Source organism: Gopherus flavomarginatus, chromosome 8 (genome assembly GCF_025201925.1).
Source record: "Gopherus flavomarginatus isolate rGopFla2 chromosome 8, rGopFla2.mat.asm, whole genome shotgun sequence".
Lineage (NCBI taxonomy): Eukaryota > Metazoa > Chordata > Testudines > Testudinidae > Gopherus > Gopherus flavomarginatus.
This window is the reverse complement of record NC_066624.1, coordinates 89,756,199-89,778,555: the sequence shown is the minus strand read 5'-3', so window position 1 is coordinate 89,778,555 and position 22,357 is coordinate 89,756,199. Positions and strand designations below refer to the sequence as shown.

Genomic DNA, 22,357 nt, shown 5'->3' with positions numbered 1-22,357 from the left:
TAGAACTATCACATCTGAGTTCCTTGGTTCCTGAGATCTCATATTATTATTTCTCCAGTGCTGCACAGAATCTCCCTGGATTGGGGGGGTGTGTGTGTGTGTGTGTGTGTGAGAGAGAGAGAGAGAGAGAGAGAGAGAGGGGAGAAGAGAATAGTTTGGTCTCCTTCATAGAACCATAGGACTGGAAGGGACCTTGAGAGGTCATCTAGTCCAGTCCCCTGCACTCATGGCAGGACTAAGTATTATCTAGACCATGAGTGGGCAAACTACAGCCTACAGGCCACATCCGGCCCGTGGGACCGTCCTGCCCGGCCCCCAAGCTCCTGGCCCAAGAGGCTAGCCCCTGGCCCCTCGCCTGCAGCCTGCTTGCTTCGCTGCCAGTGCAATGCTATGGGTGGCAGGGCTGTGCACTCCTGGGGAGCACAGTTGCAGAGCCCAGCCTGACCTGGTGCTCTGTGCTGCGTGGTGACAGTGCAGTAAGGGGGCAGAGAATGTGGGGGGGTGGAAACAGGGTAGTTTGGGGTGGTGGTCAGGGGGTGGGGATGGTGGTTGGGCAGGAAATGGGGTTGAATGGGTGCATGGATCCTAGGGGGGCAGTCAGGAAGGAGGGTGGTTGGATGGGCAGGTGGGGGGCAGGGGTCCCAAAGGGCCATCAGGAATGAAAAGAGGGGTTGGATGGGGTGGTGGGAGTCTGGGGGCAATCAGGTAACAGGGAGTGGGGGTGTGTGGATGGGGCAGGGGTTCCAGAGGGGCCGTCAGGGACTGGGGGGGTTGGATGGGGCAGGAGTCCACGGGGATGGTAGGAGTCCGGGGGCGCGGTCCTCCATACAATTTACAAAACCCAATGCGATCCTCAGGCCAAAAAGTTTGCCCGCCCCTGATCTAGACCATTCCTGACAAGTATTTATCTAACCTGCTCTTAAATCTCCAATGATGGAGATTCCACATTTATATATTGTAAAGATGCCAAAAAAGGACAAACATGCTATAGTCTTCTCTGCAGGTAACTTTAAAAGTAGCTGTTTATACTTTGCAATAGGATGCTGGAGTTTTTCTGTAGCCCAGTATCTCCCACAATTCTGGACATCTGGGCTGCGCCTCTTCATTCTGCTGCTCTGGGAGGCAGATGAAAATTTTGGTACTCTGTGCTCTGGCCACACCCCTTCTGCTTCTGCACATTGCGTTTCTCCGCTTCTGCGGCAGCAGTCATTTGGTGGTTTGATTGCTCCTGCCTCTGTTTGTTTGTTTTGTTTGTTTTAATTTTTACCCTGTTTTGGAGCAGTAGAGATCATTTTTTCTGTTTAGCTTCCTCCTCGTCCATGGGTCCACGTATGTGATTTACTCCACCCAGAGATTTGGCTCCAGCATCTCCCTGCCGGCTCCTCTTCCCCTGTACAGTCATGACAAAGCAGCCAAAAAAGCACCAGGTTAAATCCAAACAGTGCTCCATTTGTGAGGCAGCCTTCCCAGGCTTAGCAGATGCTGAGTTCCAGCCTGCACCCACTGAGCTAATCCAGCTCCAGGAAAAGAGGCAAGGCGCACAATCATCCCCTCTAATTCTGAATTTGACCTGAAGGTCTCTGACAATGCATCCCCACAGGCCTCCCAGCTGGAATGGGACCCAGTGGGGAAGAATTCAAAGAGCAATATTTTGAGAAGGCTTTAGGCGCTCAAGAAGGCAAGTCCCAATAAACCTCACCAAAGCTCCAGCAGAGCTACTACACTTCCAAAGCGTACAAACAGACCTAAGAAATTTTAGAGGAGAAACAGTATATCCAGGAGGTAGGAGTCCTCTGACTTTTCCTTCTCCCTCCTCTGCTGATGAATGTGAGCTGCTGGACTCTGAATCTGAACGGGACCAGGAAAGTATACAGGGATTTTTTTTTTCTCCCTGAGAAGTTTGATTCAAATTCAATAACACCCATGGGCTCCTGAGAGGTTGCCTCAGAGTAAATTTCTCCCCTCTAAATCCTCCCTTGAGGCTGCAGTAGTTTCCACTCCTCCTTTTGAGGAAGTGATCAGGGACAAATGGAACAAGCCTGAAAAGGACAAGCACATTAGCAAGAGCAATGTCAGGCTCTATAAAAGACAGGAACCAAAGGTTGAGGCTTTATAGTGTTTCCTAAAAAGGAGGGATGTGTCCTTGGAAGGGGAGTTCTACCCTAAGGACCCTGTGGATAGAAAGGTGGAGGTCACTCCCAAAAAAAGACTATGAGGCTTCCTCCGCTATCTTCAGGGTGTCCCTAGCAGCAAGGGCATCTCTCCCCTAGCTGGAAGATCTCAGAGCCCTAAAGAACAGAGATCATCCACACTTGAGTTGCATTTAAAGAAGGTCTCCCTAACAACTGCCTCAATGGATTCAATGAGGCTTTCAGTGTGAGCTATGGCACCACCTGTGGCTCCAACAGAGTTCCTGTCATGATGTTTCCTGATCTTTGACAGCTTCTAAAGACAACCAAACTTGATCAATTATAGGGGCAGGACAGAAAACTTTTAACTATTATTTTCTATTTCCTTTTCTTATGACATACTAGTTTCCTGGTCCTTCCTTCAACCTATACTGCCTTGAACTGTCACCCTCCTTAATGGTGAACTCTCCAGTTAACCTTGCCACTGCTACCCCTTGTGTGGACTCATTTACTACTACTTGACTGAAAGGATAGCTGTAATATGAAATTGCAATGATAAAGGAAAAGAAGGTAAGACAGAAAAAAGGGAATTCTCACCATTTTTAAGAGAATGAAGTTTGAAACATTTTTTTAACTGAAGAATCTGATTTTCAAGAAGTTGATGGAGACTCTTAGGAATTTCTCCTAGTGTGTGTCTGCCTGTCTAATTGAATTTTAAAGTCCCTTTCTTCCATTGTGATATAACAGCCACTAAAACTAGTACACTTAATGTATATGTGAATTTCTTAGAAGTTTATAGTCTTAAACTGTGTTTCTCATGTACACTGCATCGAAGGTTTGTGGAAGTATCTATGCGTATCTTTTTGTTCATTAATTAGGCTTGGTCTGCAGTACAGAGTTAGATTGACATAAGGCAGTTTATGGCAAGAGGTGGTGTAGGGCTTATGTCAGTGTAGTCAGGGCTACGCAGTAGTTCCTTCCGTCAGCTGTCTTGTCAATGTCACATCTCCACTAGCTTGATAAGAGAGCCTGGCTCCCTGCTGGAGCTCTCCTGCCCCTAGGATCCCAGCTCCATGTTTCCAGCTGGGAGCAGGAAGGCAAGAAGCCCCAGCCATCTTCCCCTTCCCCCTCAGCTCCTGTTTGGGAGCAGGGAGGTGAGAAGCCCCTGGCTGTTCCCCTGCTTCTGGCAGGGAGTGCTGAGGGGCGGCTGACTCCCAGCAGGGAGCTGTGTGGAACTAAGAGTCCCGACTCAGCCCTCCACACTGCCCCTCTTCAGTCAGTGGAAGCACTCCTGGTGAGGAAATACATCACCAACAGATGGAGGATAGTGTGGACATCAGCCACTGCAGTAATTACTGTGGACACTGTAAGTCAACCTAACATAGATCAATTTAAGATTGTAGTGTAGACATTATATTGTATTTTGCATATAACAGACCATCTCATGCAAAAACAAACTAAATAATGCAAATAGAATAAAAACACACAAGGTATGGGCCCTATGATTCCTGCTCACATATAACTGCCTAATCCAAACAAAGTAAATATAGGCTCCATCGCAAGATACTGCACTTAACGGGGAGAAGTGCAGCTAGTACAGTTGTAATTCAAAAGTCCGGGTGCTGTTAATTCCCTAACTTATGTCGTAATAATACTTTATCATGGTGTATTTCCTTCTGATGGCTATGAGAATACTCCAGCTTCTAAGATGGATCCTGCTCCTAGTCCCATTAAGTCCATGACAAATGGTCTATTAATTTAAATGAAACTAAAAAAGACCTGAATACATATCACACCATTCAAATACAGCCACTTCTAGGCTGAGGGTTAATAGCATGCTTTACTGCACTGAGGTAGCATAGCATTACATTGCAAAGTGAAGAGCTGAAATCTTACATGTGTAAATTAATCTCTGCAACGTTCTTGGATGATGTAAGGCCACATTCTGCCCTTCTGTAAATCCCTTGAAGTGATGGAGCTGCACCCACCAAAACCAGGTCTGAATTTACAGAGCACATGTAGGTATTACTGAAATGAATTAAGAATTAGGTAAGCACTGTAATTCTTGCCACTCCAGGGCTGTCCACTTGTGGCTCCCTTGGGGCTGCATGAACATGCAGCAGGGGGTTGGTCATCTTGTCCCCATTGTGTGTGTGTGACGGGGGGGGGGGAGGGAAGAAGATGGGGACTGGTTTTGTGGGGGGGTAGCACCTTCAACTCCTCTTAGCCTCAGTTGGAGCTGAGGGTGGTTTGTGAGCCAGGGCTTTGCCCAGGTGGCAGCCTATTATTACTGTTGCATAGGTGCCAGAGGCCAGGCACAAGTCCCCATAGTGCAGCTCGGCACTGTACAAACACCGACAAAAGACAGCGCTAGGGCCCCAGTCCCTTTGCAGCCATGGTGTGGGAGCTGTTTCATAGGCGACACGCTCTTGCGAGGCAGGCACAAGAGGGCAGTGACCCTCCCCTGCTGCCCGGCCCCTGGGGAGGCCGCACTGGGGGGGAAGGTCAGGTACTCGTTGTCTGCGTAGCCGAGCGCTACCAGGCGGCCCCAGCAGGTGGCGCTGCGGACAGGGCGAGCTGAGCCAGCGTGACAGGCCGCGGCCCGGGGGCTCCGCTGAGCGGGAAGCTGGGGCTGGGCCATGGCTGAGCCGCAGGGAGAACCTGCGAATTACCTCGCGCGCATCTCCGAGTGGGCGGACTCCCACCTCACCCTCATCCGGGTACCCTGCGGGGAGGGGGCGTGCGCGGCAGGCTGGGTACAGCAGGGGGGTTCGTCCCAGGCCGGGCCAGGGGGTTCCTGTGGAAGGGACCTGGCAGGGAGGCTCCCTCAGAGCCCGCGCTGCCCCGCCGTTCCTGGCACCACCCGCCTTCGCGGCCCTACCCAGCCGGGCGTCCCGCAGCGCCGGGAGCTCAGCACTGCGGCCGGCTCACCCCCTGCGATCCCCGCAAAGGCAGGAGGCCGCTGGAAGGGCCGCGCTCAGCACGGGGGGGGGACACGTTACACGCACCGCCTGGCCTCATTAGCGCCCTCTGCTCGTGCAGGGGTGGAGCGCGCGCGCTGGAGTTAGAGGGGATGGGGCCAAGCGGACACAGGTGAGGTGTCCACTGCTGAAATGGTGGGAGCCAGTTGGCTTGGAGCTGCAGGCTACGCACAGCCCACGCGTTCCCGTGGCAGCAGTCAGGAGATGCACCAGTGCTCAAGCGTAAACAGGGCCGGTGCAAGGCTGTTGAGGCGGCCCCCCCCCCCCCTTGCTGCAGCTCCCCACCCTCCGCCCTGAGACACCCCCACCTCCATGCATGAGCATCCCGAGCAGGCCGTGGCTGCCGTGCTGGGGGGGGAGGTGGGGCGGAGCGTTCCCCTGCGTGCCACCCCACCCCGCTACTTGCTGCACGTAGCCCTCCCCGCGCTTCCCCACCCCAGCTCCCTCCACCTAAATGCTAGCGGCGACCGGGGCGATTGAGGTGGCCGAAGATCTGGCGGTCGCTGCTGAAGAAAATGGTGCTCCCCAAATGTCAGCGCTCTAGGTATAAACAACGCAGAGTCTTTGTGGCACTTTAGAGACTCACACATGTATTTGAGCATAAGCGTTTGTGGGCTAGAACCCACCACCTCAGATGAATGGAGTAGCAGGTATTTTTCATAGCGCATGAAAAAATGAGCATGGCGGGGTTGTTACAGAACGTAATGACCCGTACTGTTACTCACACCTTCTCGTCAACTGTTTGAAATGAGCCACTCTCATTACCACTACAAAAGTGATTTTTCCTCCTTTGGTATCCTACTGTTAATGGAATTGTCTCGTTAGACTGACCCCCCACTTAGTAAGGGAACTCCCATCTTTTCATGTATGATGGGTATATATACACCTGCTACTGGATTTTCCACTCCATGCATCTGAGGAAGTGGGTTCTAGCCCATGAAAGCTTATGCCCAAATAAGTCTGTTAGTCTCTAAGGTTCCACAAGGATGCCTCGTTGTTTTTGCTGATACAGACTAACACGGCTACCACTCTGAAACATTGCTCAAGATTCTTCCCTGTTTTAACTCAGCTATCTCCTTTGGCTTTGAATCAATTCACAGATCATCAGAAGATTATCTGATAACAAATAATCTATGGATGTAAAATGTGAACTGGCTAACTAGTAAGCATTAGTCCAACTAGTTAACCCACCATAACAGGTTTCAGAGTAGGAGCCGTGGTAGTTTGTATCTCCAAAAAGAACAGGAGTACTTGTGGCACCTTAGAGACTAACAAATTTATTTGAGTATAAGCTTTCGTGGGCTACATCCAAAGAAGTAGGCTGTAGCTCAAATAAATTTGTTAGTCTCTAAGGTGCCACAAATACTCCTGTTCTTTTTCCACCATAACAGTTAACTCCTGGCCTCGCTGGATTGGCCCCAGCTGCTTAATCAGTTAACCATTTAAACGAATTTGTTAATTGTTTGACTGTTTAACTTTTTAATTGGTATTTACATCCCTTAAATAAAGCAAGATTAAAATAGAGCTAAGGAAAATAAACTGCAGCATAATAGGAAACCCCACAGGGAAGGTATTGGGCTGTTCTTGAGCAATCCTTTCTAAAACTATTGAGACTTTAACAACGTTTTAATAATAATACACAACATCTGGAATCGTGAGCATTTCTAGGAGGGCCTAAACTGAGGGCCAAAGCTAGCCCTGACATAAGCAAGCCCTCCGGGAAGGCTGCCTGCTTTCTGCACCTCTGAGTTTTGCTCTAGAAATCCAAATGGTAAATCCCTACTTCTGGGTGCCAAGAAGAGATTTATTAGATTTGTATTACTGTCATAACCTGGTCCCAGATTTGGACCTTAGCGTCCAAAATATGGGGGTTAGCATGAAAACCTCCAAGCTTAGTTACCAGCTTGGACCTGGTACTGCTGCCACCACGCAAAAAATTAGAGTGTTTTGGGGCACTCTGGTCCCCCCGAAAACCTTTCCTGGGGACCCCAGGACCCAAATCCCTTGAGTCTCACAACAAAGGGAAATAGTCCTTTTTCCCTTCCCCCCTCCTGGTGCTCCTGGAGAGCTACACAGAAGCAACCTCCGTGAATCTAAGCAGAGGGACTCCACCCTCCCCGTTCCTAGTCCTGGACAACAGAATTACTTCCCTCTTCACCCAAAGGGAATGCAAAGTCAGACTAGTAAATTTAACACACCCAGATTTTCCTCTGACTTCTTCCTCCCACCAATTCCCTGGTGAGCTGCAGACCCAATTCCCTGGAGTTTCTTACTAAAGAAAAACTTCAACAGGTCTTAAAAGAAAGCTTTATATAAAAAAGAAAGAACAATACATACAAATGGTTTCTCTGTATTAAGGTGACAAATACAGGGTCAATTGCTTAAAAGAATATTGAATAAACAGCCTTATGTAAAAAGAATACAATTTAAAGCACTTCAGCAACTATACCTATGTAAATACAAAAGAAAATATAGAAATTACTGTCTGATCTTTGTACTCACAACATGGAAAAAGAAGATTAGAAAGCAGGAAATAGAAATCACTTCTCATAGCCGAGAGAGCATACAGGCAGAAGACAAAGAACTCAGACACAAACTTTCCTCCACCCAGAGTTGAAAAAATCCGGTTTCCTGATTGGTCCTCTGGTCAGGTGCTTTGGGTTACTTTTTTTTCAGGTGAAAGAGACATTAACCCTTAGCTATCTGTTTATGACAATTACAAATGCTATTTTTTAGTAATGGTCTTCAGTGGTACAGCAATGTATTTAATACAAAGGCCTATTATTTAGAGGACAGTTAGAAATTGTCATATGCTTTACTTTGTAAAATCAACACATTTATCCTTGTAAAAAGCAGGCGGAGGTACTCTAGCAATATAAGTAATTACATCTATCTAAAGGAATGTTATTGTGGGATTCAGCACTTAAATACTAACACCTCGTGGAGGGGACTTTGCAATGAGGGGTGAAGCCAAATAGTACTAAAACAGCTGTACAAAATAGGTGCAATTCCTATGAGAATTCATAGTTTGAATTTCTTTTCATCTCACCTTTTTTTTGAGAAGGTATTGCATGAAACAGGGCTAAATTCAGTCCTTGGTTACAACTGTGAAACATTTACTTGCCATGTTGTAAGCAAGGGCAGCATTTGGGATAGTGATGCTTTAGAACAAAATATCTCTAACTCTGGAGAAGTCACTTGTAAAGAATTTTACAGTCTGTATCCTGAAGATTCCATTTTTGAGATAATTAGTATACATTCTTAATCATTTATTATTATGTTACATTAATGATATTTATTATTAAACAGCAATTGTAATTTGAATGGGCCATTTTGCTTGCTTTTTTCGGGGGAGGAGGGAGAATGGAGCTAAAAGTAATACAAATAGTGGGATTTCCCAATAAAATGCAATGTGCCTTGTTGGATCAAATTAGCTGGATCTAGATGTCATGTTATGGAAGGTATTTTTAAGTACAGTACTAAATGTAGCACCCTTGCTGAGACTTGAAAATTTCTTGCATTTTTCTGTAATGTGTGTTTTCTTAAATTCATCTACTATCGTGAGCAACTTGCATAATTAACGTCTTAGTAATTTGTGTGATCTGGAAAACTTCTCTCAGACATATTTAGTTGTGAGCGAGATCAATTTTATTATTATGTATTATTTATTAAATCATTTGTACTCTAGATTCACTGAAATACAAAACAGAAAACTTGCCCAAAATTCCCCAGTGAGTCAATTCATATTAGAACTTCTTGATTGCCTGTTACCTCGTTGGTTTTATTTTATTTTTTCTTTAATGTTTTTAATCAGATGAAAATAATGAGAGGTGGAAAAATTAAGGATTTAAATCTGTTTTTTTGCAGAACATTAGCACTGGAATGGCAATAGCTGGAGTCATTTTCTTTGCAAAGAGTATTAAATTGGTAAGTTGGGAATAATTTGTTACTGAGCAGTCTTTATACCCATTGTCACTTTTAACTGAAGATATATGGGGTCAGATTGTGTCACTTTTCCACCTTCTTTGTGTCACTCTGGCATAACAAAGCAGGCAGACAGCTAGGGTAACAGATCAGTTGGGTGGTGTTGCCTTGGTATAAGAGAATCTAGGTGACACAGGGCTGGCATGTAGAGAAGGGGCTATGAGAAGGGTGTGGCCAAAGTGCTCCTGAATTCTATTGATCCTTCAGATAAGTTCCTTTACAGTCGTTGCAGCTGGAGCAATTCAAATCTGCTTGAAAGTATTCTCAGTTGATTCTCAGAACTGGATCAGCAGCTCGGGCATCAGTGGGCCACAATGTTGCCAACAGCCTTCTTTGTGGGCTCCACAGGCAATCTGTTCTGGGCAGAGAAGAGCTACTCCCTAATAACTTGCACAGTATATTTATACTGTTCTCATTTCAAGTGTTTATATAAATGACAGTTTGTGAAAACATTACATTAGGGTTTGAAAGCAACTGAAAAATAATCCCTATTTTTAATGATATTTTATTCATATTTGAAAAGAAATCTTGAAGTGCCTGATTTGGTGGATTGGAATATTACAGGCAGTCTGTCAATTTTCTCTTCCACTGGTTTAATATTGCTGCGACTGTAGTGAGGTTTTAGAAGTAGTTCACAATCAAACTGTGCAATCTCTGATTGACAGAAGAGTAACTTAAGCTTTCACATGTATTTTATTGTACTTCATCTTCCAAAAATCTTCAATTAGATATAGCAATAATAAGCTGTGTTTTTGGCAACATAATTACACACACATCTCTTGACTGTTCTTTACTTTCAAACTAAACTTTACTTCCAAGGCCAAAAATCATGTCAACTTTGACTTCAGACTCCCTCTTACCTCCTATGTCTCCCTTGTCTTTAAACCTCTTTCACCACTTCCAGAATATTGCTAGAATTCCTCCTTTGACTCAGTCTGCTGAATTTCTTATTCATACTGTGATCACATTCTGCCTTGATTGTTTCATTTCTCTCTTTTGCACTTTCTAAATCTTTATTTTCTAAACATTTGATGATTCAAATGTTGTGTTCAGGCAACTTTTCCCCTGGAGACTGGACTATATCATCCCTCATAGACTCATAGACTCTAGGACTGGAAGGGACCTCGAGAGGTCATCGAGTCCAGTCCCCTGCCCTCATGGCAGGACCAAATACTGTCTAGACCATCCCTGATAGACATTTATCTAACCTACTCTTAAATATCTCCAGAGATGGAGATTCCACAACTTCCCTAGGCAATCTATTCCAGTGTTTAACTACTCTGACAGTTAGGAACTTTTTCCTAATGTCCAACCTAAATCTCCCTTGCTGCAGTTTAAGCCCATTGCTTCTTGTTCTATCATTGGAGGCTAAGATGAACAAGTTTTCTCCCTCCTCCTGATGACACCCTTTTAGATACCTGAAAACTGCTATCATGTCCCCTCTCAGTCTTCTCTTTTCCAAACTAAATAAACCCAATTCCTTCAGCCTTCCTTCATAGGTCATGTTCTCAAGACCTTTAATCATTCTTGTTGCTCTTCTCTGGACCCTCTCCAATTTCTCCACATCTTTCTTGAAATGCGGTGTCCAGAACTGGACACAATACTCCAGCTGAGGCCTAACCAGCACAGAGTAGAGCGGAAGAATGACTTCTCGTGTCTTGTTTACAACACACCTGTTAATGCATCCCAGAATCATGTTTGCTTTTTTTGCAACAGTATCACACTGTTGACTCATATTAAGCTTGTGGTCCACTATGACCCCTAGATCTCTTTCTGCCATACTCCTTCCTAGACAGTCTCTTCCCATTCTATATGTGTGAAACTGATTGTTCCTTCCTAAGTGGAGCACTTTGCATTTATCTTTATTGAACTTCATCCTGTTTACCTCAGACCATTTCTCCAACTTGTCCAGATCATTTTGAATTTTGACCCTGTCCTCCAAAGCAGTTGCAATCCCTCCCAGTTTGGTATCATCCGCAAACTTAATAAGCGTACTTTCTATGCCAACATCTAAATCGTTGATGAAGATATTGAACAGAACCGGTCCCAAAAAAGACCCCTGCGGAACCCCACTTGTTATACCTTTCCAGCAGGATTGGGAGCCATTAACAACTACTCTCTGAGTACGGTTATCCAGCCAGTTATGCACCCACCTTATAGTAGCCCCATCTAAATTGTACTTTCCTAGCTTATCTATAAGAATATCATGCGAGACCGTATCAAATGCCTTACTAAAGTCTAGGTATATCACATCCACCGCTTCTCCCTTATCCACAAGGCTCGTTATCCTATCAAAGAACGCTATCAGATTAGTTTGACACGATTTGTTCTTTACAAATCCATGCTGGCTATTCCCTATCACCTTACCACCTTCCAAGTGTTTGCAGATGATTTCTTTGATTACCTGCTCCATTATCTTCCCTGGCACAGAAGTTAAACTAACTGGTCTGTAGTTTCCTGGGTTGTTTTTATTTCCCTTTTTATAGATGGGCACTATATTTGCCCCCTTCCAGTCTTCTGGAATCTCCCCTGTCTCCCATGATTTCCCAAAGATAATAGCTAGAGGCTCAGATACCTCTTCCATTAACTCCTTGAGTATTCTACGATGCATTTCATCAGGCCCTGGTGACTTGCAGGCATCTAACTTTTCTAAGTGATTTTTTACTTGCTCTTTTCTTATTTTCTCTTCTAAACCTACCCTCTTCCCATAAGCATTCACTATACTAGACATTCCTTCAGACTTCTCAGTGAAGACCGACACAAAGAAGTCATTAAGCATCTCTGCCATTTCCAAGTCTCCCGTTACTGTTACCCCCTCCTCATTGAGCAGTGGGCCTACCCTGTCCTTAGTCTTCCTCTTGCTTCGAATGTATTGATAAAAAGTCTTCTTGTTTCCCTTTATTCCCATAGCTAGTTTGAGTTCATTTTGTGCCTTTGCTTTTCTAATCTTGCCTCTGCATTCCTGTGTTATTTGCCTATATTCATCCTTCGTGATCTGACCTAGTTTCCATTTTTTATATGACGCCTTTTTATTTTGTAGGTCACGCAAGATCTCAAGGGTAAGCCACGGTGGTCTTTTGCCATATCTTCTATCTTTCCTAACCATCGGAATAACTTGCTTTTGGGCCCTTAATAGCGTCCCTTTGAAAAACTGCCAACTTTCCTCAGTTGTTTTTCCCCTCAGTCTTAATTCCCATGGGACCTTGCCTATCAGCTCTCTGAGCTTATCAAAATCCGCCTTCCTGAAATCCATTGTCTCTATTCTGCTGTACTCCCTTCTATCCTTCGTTGGAATTGCAAATTCTATGATTTCATGATCACTTTCAGCCAAGCTTCCTTCTACTTTCAAATTCTCAGCAAGTTCCTCCCTATTGGTTAAAATCAAGTCTAGAACAGCTTCCCCCCTAGTAGCTTTTTCAACTTTCTGAAATAAAAAGTTGTCCGCAATGCAGTCCAGGAACTTATTGGATAGTCTGTGCCCCGCAGTGTTATTTTCTCAACATATATCTGGATAGTTGAAGTCCCCCATCACCACCAAATCTTGGGCTTTGGATGATTTTGTTAGTTGTTTGAAAAAAGCCTCATCCACCTCTTCCGCCTGATTAGGTGGCCTGTAGTAGACTCCCAGCACGACATCACCTGTGTTTTTTACCCCTTTTAGCCTAACCCAGAGACTCTCCACCCTTCCGTCTCCTATGTCCATCTCCACCTCAGTCCAAGTGTGTACATTTTTAATATATAAGGCAACACCTCCTCCCTTTTTCCCCTGTCTATCCTTCCTGAGCAAACTATACCCATCCACACCAACATTCCAGTCGTGTGTATTATCCCACCAAGTTTCAGTAATGCCAATAATGTCATAGTTGTATTTATTAGCACTTCCAGTTCTTCCTGCTTATTACCCATACTTCTTGCATTTGTATAAAGGCATCTAAGATACTGGTTTGATCTTGCCTCCCAGCTTTGCCCTGACCCTCCTTCCTCTCTGCCATTATAGCCTGTGCTCCCTCCTGTTTCCAACCCATCTCCCAGGTCTTGTTCCCCACTTACCTGTGGGCTTTGCTCACCTGTCCCCGTCGAACCTAGTTTAAAGCCCTCCTTACTAGGTTAGCCAGTCTGTGCGCAAATAAGGCCTTTCCCCTCTTCGAAAGGTGAACGCCATCTGTTCCTAGCAGTCCTTCCTCAAATAGCATCCCGTGGTCGAGGAAGCCAAAGCCCTCCTGGCGACACCATCTTCGCAGCCAGGCATTCACCTCCACGATGCATCTGTCTCTGCTCGGACCCCTACCTTCAACAGGAAGAATCGAAGAGAATACCACCTGCGCTCCAAACTCCTTAACCCGTACTCCCAGAGCCCTGTAGTCACTCTTGATCTGCTCAGCGTCACACCTTGCAGTATCATTTGTGCCCACATGGATGAGTAGCATGGGATAGTAGTCAGAAGGCCGGATAATCCTTGACAAAGCCTCTGTAACATCTCGGATACGGGCCCCTGGCAGGCAGCATACCTCCCGGGATGAACGGTCAGGGCGACAGATGGGTGTCTCCGTCCCCCTCAGCAGAGAGTCTCCAACCACCACTACCCTACGTTTCTTATCAGTGGTGGCAGCAGACCTCCCAGCCTTAGGGGTACGAGGCTTCACCCCCTTAACTGCTGGGGGTGATTTCTTCTCTCCTGTATCAAGAAGAGCATAATGGTTATCTTTTACCACAACAGGAGGGTTTGCAGCAGCAGTGGAGCACTGCCCGCTGCTAGAAGTAACCAGCTGGCTGTGTCCACCCTGAGCCTCCTCCTCCACTGGTGTGTCAGATACACCTTGAGGCATCTCCTCCTCCACTGGAGTGTCGGTAGTCCTGTCAACTGGGACAGGACCGTCAGCTGTCTCCACATGGATACTGTCCAGGAATTGCTCATGGACATGGATGTTCCTCAGCCTGGCCACCTCCTCCTGTAGCTCTCCCACCTGCTGCCTGAGAGATTCCACCAGTAGGCACCTTTCACATTGGATGCCACCCCCAGCCTGGATATCAGTAAGTGGAAATTGCAAATTACAGTCTTTGCAAGCCCACACCAGAATCTGGGTAAAAGCATCCATGCTTTGGTGCTCTGTCTGGCTACAGGCGCAGGTGGAGGAGACAGAAGCAGTGCTGGCACAGGTGTTGCGGGTCCTCCTCACCATTGTAGGCCTCCCTCTGTCAAACTGTCTCAAATTCCCGTCTACAGCTCCCTGTACGCTCCTCTCTGCTGTAAACAGAAAGGTTTTCGATGTGGCTCGGGTTATGGGTTCAGGGGACCAATGGGTCACAGATCAGACCAACAAGGGACCCCCCCTCCCTTCCTACTCCCCTTCCAAACTCCCTTGCAAAACTCCCTGTTAGCAGCTCCTGTTTGCTAAGCTCCCTGGTCGCTTGTGCGCAGCTTTATAAAGCCCTGGCCTGAGTGAATGCCCCGCCCACTGGTTAAGGCTCAGCCAATTACCAGAGGCTTCTAGCTTTCAAACCTTCCTAGTAGCTCCACCTCCAACTGCCAGCTACAGCACACGGTCCTTCAAACAAACAAACCAAACAGACTGACAAACACAAGCTCAGCACACAGCAAGTAACCCCCAAACACACACACAAACCCAAACACTGCAGACAGTCACTTACCCCACAGATGCTGTCTGTGCTCCTCCTTCACCTGGAGAACTCCCTTGCAAAACTCCCTGTTAGCAGCTCCTGTTCGCTAAGCTCCCTGGTCGCTTGTGCGCAGCTTTATAAAGCCCTGGCCTGAGTGAATGCCCCGCTATCCCTGTTATCTTCATTCACGTCCTGTTTCTCTCCAGTTCCATTTTGCCCTCGTTTTTTTTTTTTTGTTTTAATTTCCATAGACCTGCTCCTTTTAGTTCCTGTGTCTTCCTATAGTTTTCTAGATAGATGCCTACTCATCCGTCTGTCCTTTCCACCCTTCCAGTCTTGGGACCTTTTTCACTTTACTAGTGTTTGTAATCCCAGTTGAGTCAACAGCAGAACTCATGTGACTTGGGGTATGTCTACACTACCCGCCAGATCGGCGGGTAGCGATTGATCTATCGGGGATCAATTTATCGCATGTAGTGTAGACGCGCTGAATCGATCCCCGATCACTCTCCTGTCGACTGCTGAACCCCAACTCGGTGAGAGGCGGAAGCAAAGTAGACTGGGAAGTGGCGGCTGTTGATCTTGCGCCATGAGGACCCAAAGTAAGTGATTCTAAGTCAATCTAAGATAAGTCGACTTAGGCTACGCTATTCTCGTAGCTGAAGTTGCGTATCTTAGATCGACACCCTCTCTCACCCCCAGTGTAGACCAGGCCTATAACACTGATATTTGTTATCTCTGTTCCTTTCCCGTAACTCTTCATAGCAGGCAGTTACTCTCTACATGTTGTTCTACTTCCTGAGCTGTGATATCCTTCCTTCTCTTTATACTCATCCTAAAATCTTCCCTCACTCTTATGACTGACACTTCAGGCCAGCTCCTGGCATTCATAAGACTGCTTTGCACCACATTGGCAATATAAATCTTACAGTTTGCAATGTCTGTGGTGCTTGAACAGCTCACAAGAACACTTTTTAATTCCAAAAGGCAATTAGGGATGAGAAGAGGGAAATTCCTTGTCAATATAGAAATAAAATCTCTTTATTTCATATATTTCTCGTGTTAGAAAAAAATAATTATACAGTTGTTTTATACAGGGACTGAAATTATAGTGCATCACAAAGCAAATTTTACCTCATACTTTGGAGTCTGACTATGCCTAATGTTCTTTGAGTTCTTGCTTGGTTATTAGTGGAGCAGTATTCCTAAGTGATCTTTACATGTCCTAGAAATCAATAAGATTTTATATGTAATGTTGTTAATGTGAAACAGTATTGAATAGTATATACTGCAATCATTGCTTTTTTTCTTGAACCTGGGTGTTTGCGTATCACGGTATTTAAAAAAAATTTAAGTCTTTGTAAATACACTTAAATGGCTGTTGGACCTTGGAATGCAAATTAGATTTGACTCTGAGCAACTTCTCAACCCCATTTTATTTTATTTATTTACAAAACCTTCAAACTCTCTGCCTGCAAGGCCCCTTAACTAGGAGTTGAGAAATATGGGACCTTGCAGACAACAGAGTGAAGGTTTAGTAAATAGAATAAAAATGGGACAATGGGATGTTCAGTTGACTCTTTTAGAGCCTGATGTGTCATTCAGTGAGAGCAGCATCAATCACTTAATAACTATATGAATAGATTAATCCAAATATATCCTGCATATGATCTTAAACAATAGGGGCTTTAAAATTAAACATTAATAGTGAAGTGTCTTCATTATCTGTCAGCCTCCACACCAAATCTCTAGTTTATGCTCCAATTATATCCCACTTTGGTTACTGCAGTATCCTCCCCTCTTGCCTCCCAAACACACACATTGTTCTCCTTCAATCCATACAAAATGCTGTTGCTAAACTCATTGCCCATCAGATTGATCATGTAACCTCCCCTTTTTTAATCTTGTAATTGATTTCCCATCTGATATCAAATCAAATTTAAACGTCTGTCTCTGTGTTCAAAGCTCTACATAACTCTTCCCCTCCTCACATATACTGCCTTGTCAAGCCTCTCCTGCCACCAGTGTTTCTAAAATTGTTGACCCTTCTGTGAGAATCTGACAAAATCACTTATGTGCGCCTTGCTTGCACCCCTGCCTCATGCATGGGATAACCTCTCTGAGCTCATCTGCAAGACTCCTACCTTTGTTGATTTTTAAGCTTCTCTTAAAGACACACATCTTCCATTCTGTATATAGTGAATCCGATTGACTTGTGTATAAATTGTATATAAAATGGATATTGTTATTGTCTTTCCCCTAACCTCTGTCTACTTGTCTGTCCTGGATTGTGAGCTCCTTGGAGTGGGGACCATTCTTTTTAATTGTGTGGAAAATGTCTAGCAATAGCTGCAACAAATTAATAATAATAATAAAGTTAATTAGTATAATGTAGTGGAGTTTGTAATTTGCAAGATTCATCTTGACAAAATCGTGCTTCAGTGTGATTGCATTTTTTCAAATAATGTGTAACAGCTGTTTTTATTTTTCCTAAGACTTCGTCTTACTTTTCCTCCTGTATCAACAGACAACAAAATTTACGAGTGCTTTGGATATACCAGTAGAATTTATAGAAAAGAATGTGAAACTACGAGGAAAGTTATGTCACATAACTGAGAAAGGATTAGAAGTTGAACATGTTCCCATTAGCCTTCCTTTCCTGTCATCATTACAGAGAAAATGTAAGTAAAAGTGCAGGAAGAATGAGACTAGTAATGACAAAATTAAATGTCCTCCAGTTGATACAATCAATGTCCACTAAATGAGCAAAAATCTGCAACATCTGAATTGTTCCTTTAAAAATTTTTTAGTGAATTTAGTGCCCTTAGAAAGCAGCTGGAGAGACAGCCATAGAAATTGAAGTTCTGTTCACACACACAACAGTTACTGTATAAGCAATGGTAGAGGAAGGGTTGGGAGTGAGGAGGGGCCTGAGTTCTAATTCTGGCTCTGGCACTGACTCTGTGTGTGGCTGAGGCCATGTTATTTCACTTCTGCTGAAGTTTCCCCACCAGTAAAATGAGGTAATATTTATCCACATACTTTAAAAGTGTATTGTAAGGATTTATTAACACAGTGATTTGAATATGCATCTGTCTAGACATCTTATGTATTCATGTGGTTCCTGTTACCATAGTATCTGAGTGCCTCACAATCTTTGATCTATTTATCTTCACAACACACCCATGAGGCAGAGAATTATAGTTTTCTCACTTGATGGCTGGGGAACTGAGGCATGAGAGACAGCCCTCATCAACTTTAGAATCTTTTGTAGGCATAGTAATGTTTAAGGGTGTGATTTTTTTTGGACACTTTTATACTGACAAAAATCCCAGTTTAGGTTCAATTATATTGGCAAAAAAGTGCTTTGGCCATTATAACGTATTTTGTTCAGGGAACTAGTATAAGCTGTACTGGCAAAAGCACTCTATTGCCAGTATAAGTTGCACCTACTGCTGCAGTAGGAGGGTTTACCAGTATAACTGGTCAGTGGGATTTGATATAGACATTCATTGCGGTTTGAGCACCTAAGTCCTGTAGATTTCCTAGAATATCCTAGCTAGTACAGATAATGAGAACATCCAAAATTTCATTATAATTAAAAGAAAATTAGAAGGGCTATAAACTCTCATGCTTCAAGGCACAGGCCTATTTTTAACTGAAGGGGCATAGAAGAAACTTCCGTATGGGGAGGTTGTTCTGTAGTTGTCCATGTCAGGGTTTCTTGCACCTTCCAGAAGTAGATGCTAGCAGCTGCCATTGAAGACAGGACGCTAATCTAGTTGGACCACTGGTCTGACCCAGTTAGGCAGTTCCCATATTCATAACTCCATTGACTTCTGTGAGGTTGTATAACTCCACTGGATCATAGTTGAGTGTGTTTTTACTACAAATACTGTCAGAAAATGTTAATATTTTTTTTAAAAGTCTTTCATACATAGGGAACATATTTATTAAAAAATGAGCAAACCAGAATATCAAGTGGGAACACTAAACTTTTGATGATGCATCCCTCTGCTGGGCAATTATTTTTACATGTAGTTTAAATAGAATTATCTTTGTTGAATAAATCATGCTGTAACCAAATGTGTCATTGACTTTAAAGGCACTGTAAGAGGTCTGGATTTCAGTCTTCTGAGTACATCCTTGATAGGTTAAATATCAGCAGAATAAATTCTTGGGCTTGATTTTAATTGCACACATGTTTCATACTGTTGTAATTCAATGTACTTTAATGGAGTTACTCCTGACATACTGGGGAGAAAGAAAAATCGGGCTTTTTTAAGCAGTGTGATTCTCTAAGAATAAAAATCTGACATTAAGCATTACAGTTTGATGTCTTGGAATCTCTTTTCTTAATGTGTACATAAATTTTCTAGGAAAATATTTTCTGACAGTTTTTAAGTTTTCGGAGACCTGTAGGTCAAAACCGTATTATTCTGAAACAGGAGATAAATGTCATGTCTGAACGTATGAGACCAGATCCCCTGCTATTGTAAATCATTGTTGTTCCAGTGACTTAAATAAATATTCCATGTAGGTCAGTGGAGCAATACTTTTTTGCAGACACTGAGGATCTGGCCCATCGTGTAGTATTGGATCTCTTTTGATCATGTGGTGTATGAAAAATGTTTTTTATATATATAATATATTCAGGGCAATCAAATGGTGTTTTGCTGGTCAGACTTGCTGGAGTGGAGCTGACACCGAATGCTATGGTCTGGTTACAGGAAGAGTTAAAACCTGCACAAATGATGTGGTTCCAGCTTCTTGGAAGGGAGGATTTGGTGCTTGATTGCCTCATTTTAGTAAATAAGGTAAACACAGTAACAAGAAGGACTGACAATTCTTTAACTTTTATTTATATCCTAAGATTTGCAGTGATTATTGCTATTACTTGCTTAATATGTAAGATATAATGGTATTATATTAAACATTTATGCAGACATTTTATATATGCAGATTGGAGATAAAATAAATATTTATTTTTGCAAACTCACTTAAAATATTAGTATAGCTTTTGAGTGGCTAATTAGCAATTCTCTATGCAGTCATGGTTTGTGGCATCTGAAAATACAGTGCAAGCTAGCTCTGTAGTCTAGTGCTCTACAATGTCTTAGGAATTTTGATTGATCAAGTATCTGGTGTATTAAATGTTGTTCCACAGATGTCTGCATATTTCATGTTTAATTAATAAATGTTAAAAGCGAGTTGAATGCTGTACAACTTTTAACTATTTCTGGAGTTCCCAACACCAAAAGGATATAGAATTAGCCAAAAAGAGGTCATTCCTAACTCATAACATTCAGACAATTCACACAACAGATTAATTGAAAATGTACTAATAGCGTTAATATCCTTTGTAAATAGCCAAGCGAATACATAAAGTGAAATGCTGCCTTCATTTTATCTTTTTGTAGGGTAGATTTTTCAGTGTGTGTCTGAATGAAGAGATTTTGAGACAAGGGCTTGGCAAAACAACACGTATTGAAGGACTACATCATGACTCTCCATTATACTGGAAGCTTCACAAAAGACTACTTCAAGCAGAACTAAAAGCCTTGAAGAAAAATAAGGGAATATGGAAAGAAGAAAGTTACTTTGAAAAACTTAGAGATCATATAAGTAATAATAAATTTGTACAGAAGTTAAAACAATTTGTAAACTGGCTACGAATATATATTTAAAAGTGAAATGGGAAGGACTTAGCTGGAAAAATGCTATTTGGACATGGATGAGTGTCTCTTTGGTGTGTGCTTTTTATTAGCGATGAGCTTATGAAGGAAAGCCTAAGCCTTGATTTTTGAGGCTCCTGCCTCAAGGAAAAATATAGAAAATAGTCCTAGTAATGTTATTTAAAGAGATGTTTAAATATAGTATAATTCTTGTATAAGAATAAACTTCAGCATGATGATGCCTGCTAAAGTGTGTTAAGGCCAATATTATTGAAATGTAGGAGCCTAAAGTTATGCTTCTAAATCCTTAATTTAGGCTCTTAAATAAGTGGCCAGATTTTCAAGAATACCTAACACCCAGATGACCCCATTTACCTCAGTGGAAATTATTGAAGATCCTATTTTTGAAGATCTAAAATATTAATATACAGTATGACACTTTACTTACATTGCAGTGGAATATAATATGCAGGAGGACTGCTTGAAAACTGAATATTAATTATTAGATATCACTTAAAGAAAATAACTTTCCAATATTTCCGCTTTCCTGGACCTTTGTTGTACATAAGTATTTTTGTTTGAGTCCAATATAAGGGAACACATATGTACTGTTTACTATTTCTGTGTTTTAAAAGTTTAACATGTTGAATAGCTAGTTCTACTATGTAATTAATAGAAAAGATGACTTAACACAGCTGATCTTAAAAAGAAGTGTATACAGAAGTTCCTAACCACGAGAATTTAAATTTAGAAACACAGTAGGTGAGCATAAATTAGTACATCAATAAACTACTTATTTGCTTGTAGTATAAATATATTAGTTTATACATTTTGTAAAGAGTTGCAGAATTTAAAGTTTATAATCTGGTGGAAGTGACCTTTTGAATATTCATTGTTTGTTTCTATAGCTAGGTTAAATCAAGTGAATTATACAGGTTTTGTAGTCAAGAGCACGAAACTCTGTGCAACCTTAACAATTAAACATGGCACATTAAATTTTTTATTCTCCTCTGTTCTTATGCTTAGCTGCAATTTTTTAAAACTGAGGACACGTATACTTTTGAAGGATTAAATAGCCAAAAAACCTATTATGAGAGCAGTATACTTGTGTGTGTGTTGAACTTTTATGATCTTGATAATAGCAGTTTGCCACCAGAACAGATCTGATATTCTGGCTTTATGAAAAGGTGTATTCCTTTTAAGAGTAGGGCAGGCTGATAACCCTTTCTAGAATATAAAATAATTAGGTCTGTTGAGCGATTAAAAAAATGAATCATGCGTCCATACTGATGACGGGTTCAGTTCAATAACAATCCGAAGGAGTAGAGACCGATGCATGTTCATTTTCATTATCTGAGTCATGCCACCAGCAGAAGGTTGATTTTCCTTTTTTGGTGATTTGGGTTCTGTCTAAATGACCAGCATTGTAACAAATGACTACTTTTATTTGTGTTTAATTATAGATCTTATAAAGAATAACATAGCCCTGATGGCACAGAAGGCTGTATTTCCATTCAGGAGTTCTGCTGATAAGAGACCACAAAAGCAAACTCCTATATTTGTTTATGTTTATGATTTTTTTTTTCATTGTCATTCAGGACTGATCTATAGAAAGGCTCCATTCAGAAAAAAATAGCTATAGTGTTCCAGACTGTGCAGATCTTGAAAGAGTGCAGATCTTGTCTCTGTGGGAGGCCTGTCTATTCAGAAGCTAAAAGAGTAGAAACAAACAGCTCTGCATCAGCGAGTTGTGGAGCTGATAGGGAGGTAGGAAAAAACTATTTTCCTTGTGTGCCCATTAATATCCTATCTATACTGAGCATCCTCCAGTTCCTCACTGCTGCCTTAGCAGCACTGCATATGATGAGCAGGTACTGCATTTAGGGTGCAGTACCTGCATGATCAAGGATAGGGGAAAAGACAGATGAAACTACGTGGCCTGGGCAGCTCAGTTTCTGAAATTCTGTAT

General features: G+C 42.8%; 1 protein-coding gene across 4 annotated transcripts; it reads left to right on the top strand.

Annotated features, from left to right (window-relative positions):
- Positions 1-4,709: 4,709 nt before the first annotated feature.
- On the top strand, positions 4,710-21,387 carry C8H3orf33 (chromosome 8 C3orf33 homolog). Of its 4 annotated transcripts, XM_050966165.1 has the most exons (6): positions 4,710-4,849; positions 8,799-8,841; positions 8,978-9,037; positions 17,241-17,394; positions 19,370-19,530; positions 20,134-21,387. In XM_050966165.1, exons 3-6 carry the CDS (start codon positions 8,993-8,995, stop codon positions 20,398-20,400), a joined length of 627 nt encoding a protein of 208 aa, XP_050822122.1. In that variant the 5' UTR covers positions 4,710-4,849; positions 8,799-8,841; positions 8,978-8,992; the 3' UTR covers positions 20,401-21,387. The 4 variants fall into 4 exon arrangements, with proteins under 4 accessions (XP_050822122.1, XP_050822118.1, XP_050822119.1 ...); XM_050966161.1 differs by lacking the exon at positions 8,799-8,841; XM_050966162.1 differs by lacking the exons at positions 4,710-4,849; positions 8,799-8,841 and adding an exon at positions 4,994-5,222.
- Positions 21,388-22,357: the final 970 nt, after the last annotated feature.

Bases quoted from the DNA above. Each gene is read 5' to 3' on its own strand.
- C8H3orf33 (XM_050966161.1), top strand. From the start codon at position 4,769: ATGGCTGAGCCGCAGGGAGAACCTGCGAATTACCTCGCGCGCATCTCC. The intron at 4,850-8,977 runs GTACCCTGCGGG...GTTTTTTTGCAG, and splicing joins CCCACCTCACCCTCATCCGG to AACATTAGCACTGGAATGGC. The intron at 9,038-17,240 runs GTAAGTTGGGAA...CTGTATCAACAG, and splicing joins TTGCAAAGAGTATTAAATTG to ACAACAAAATTTACGAGTGC.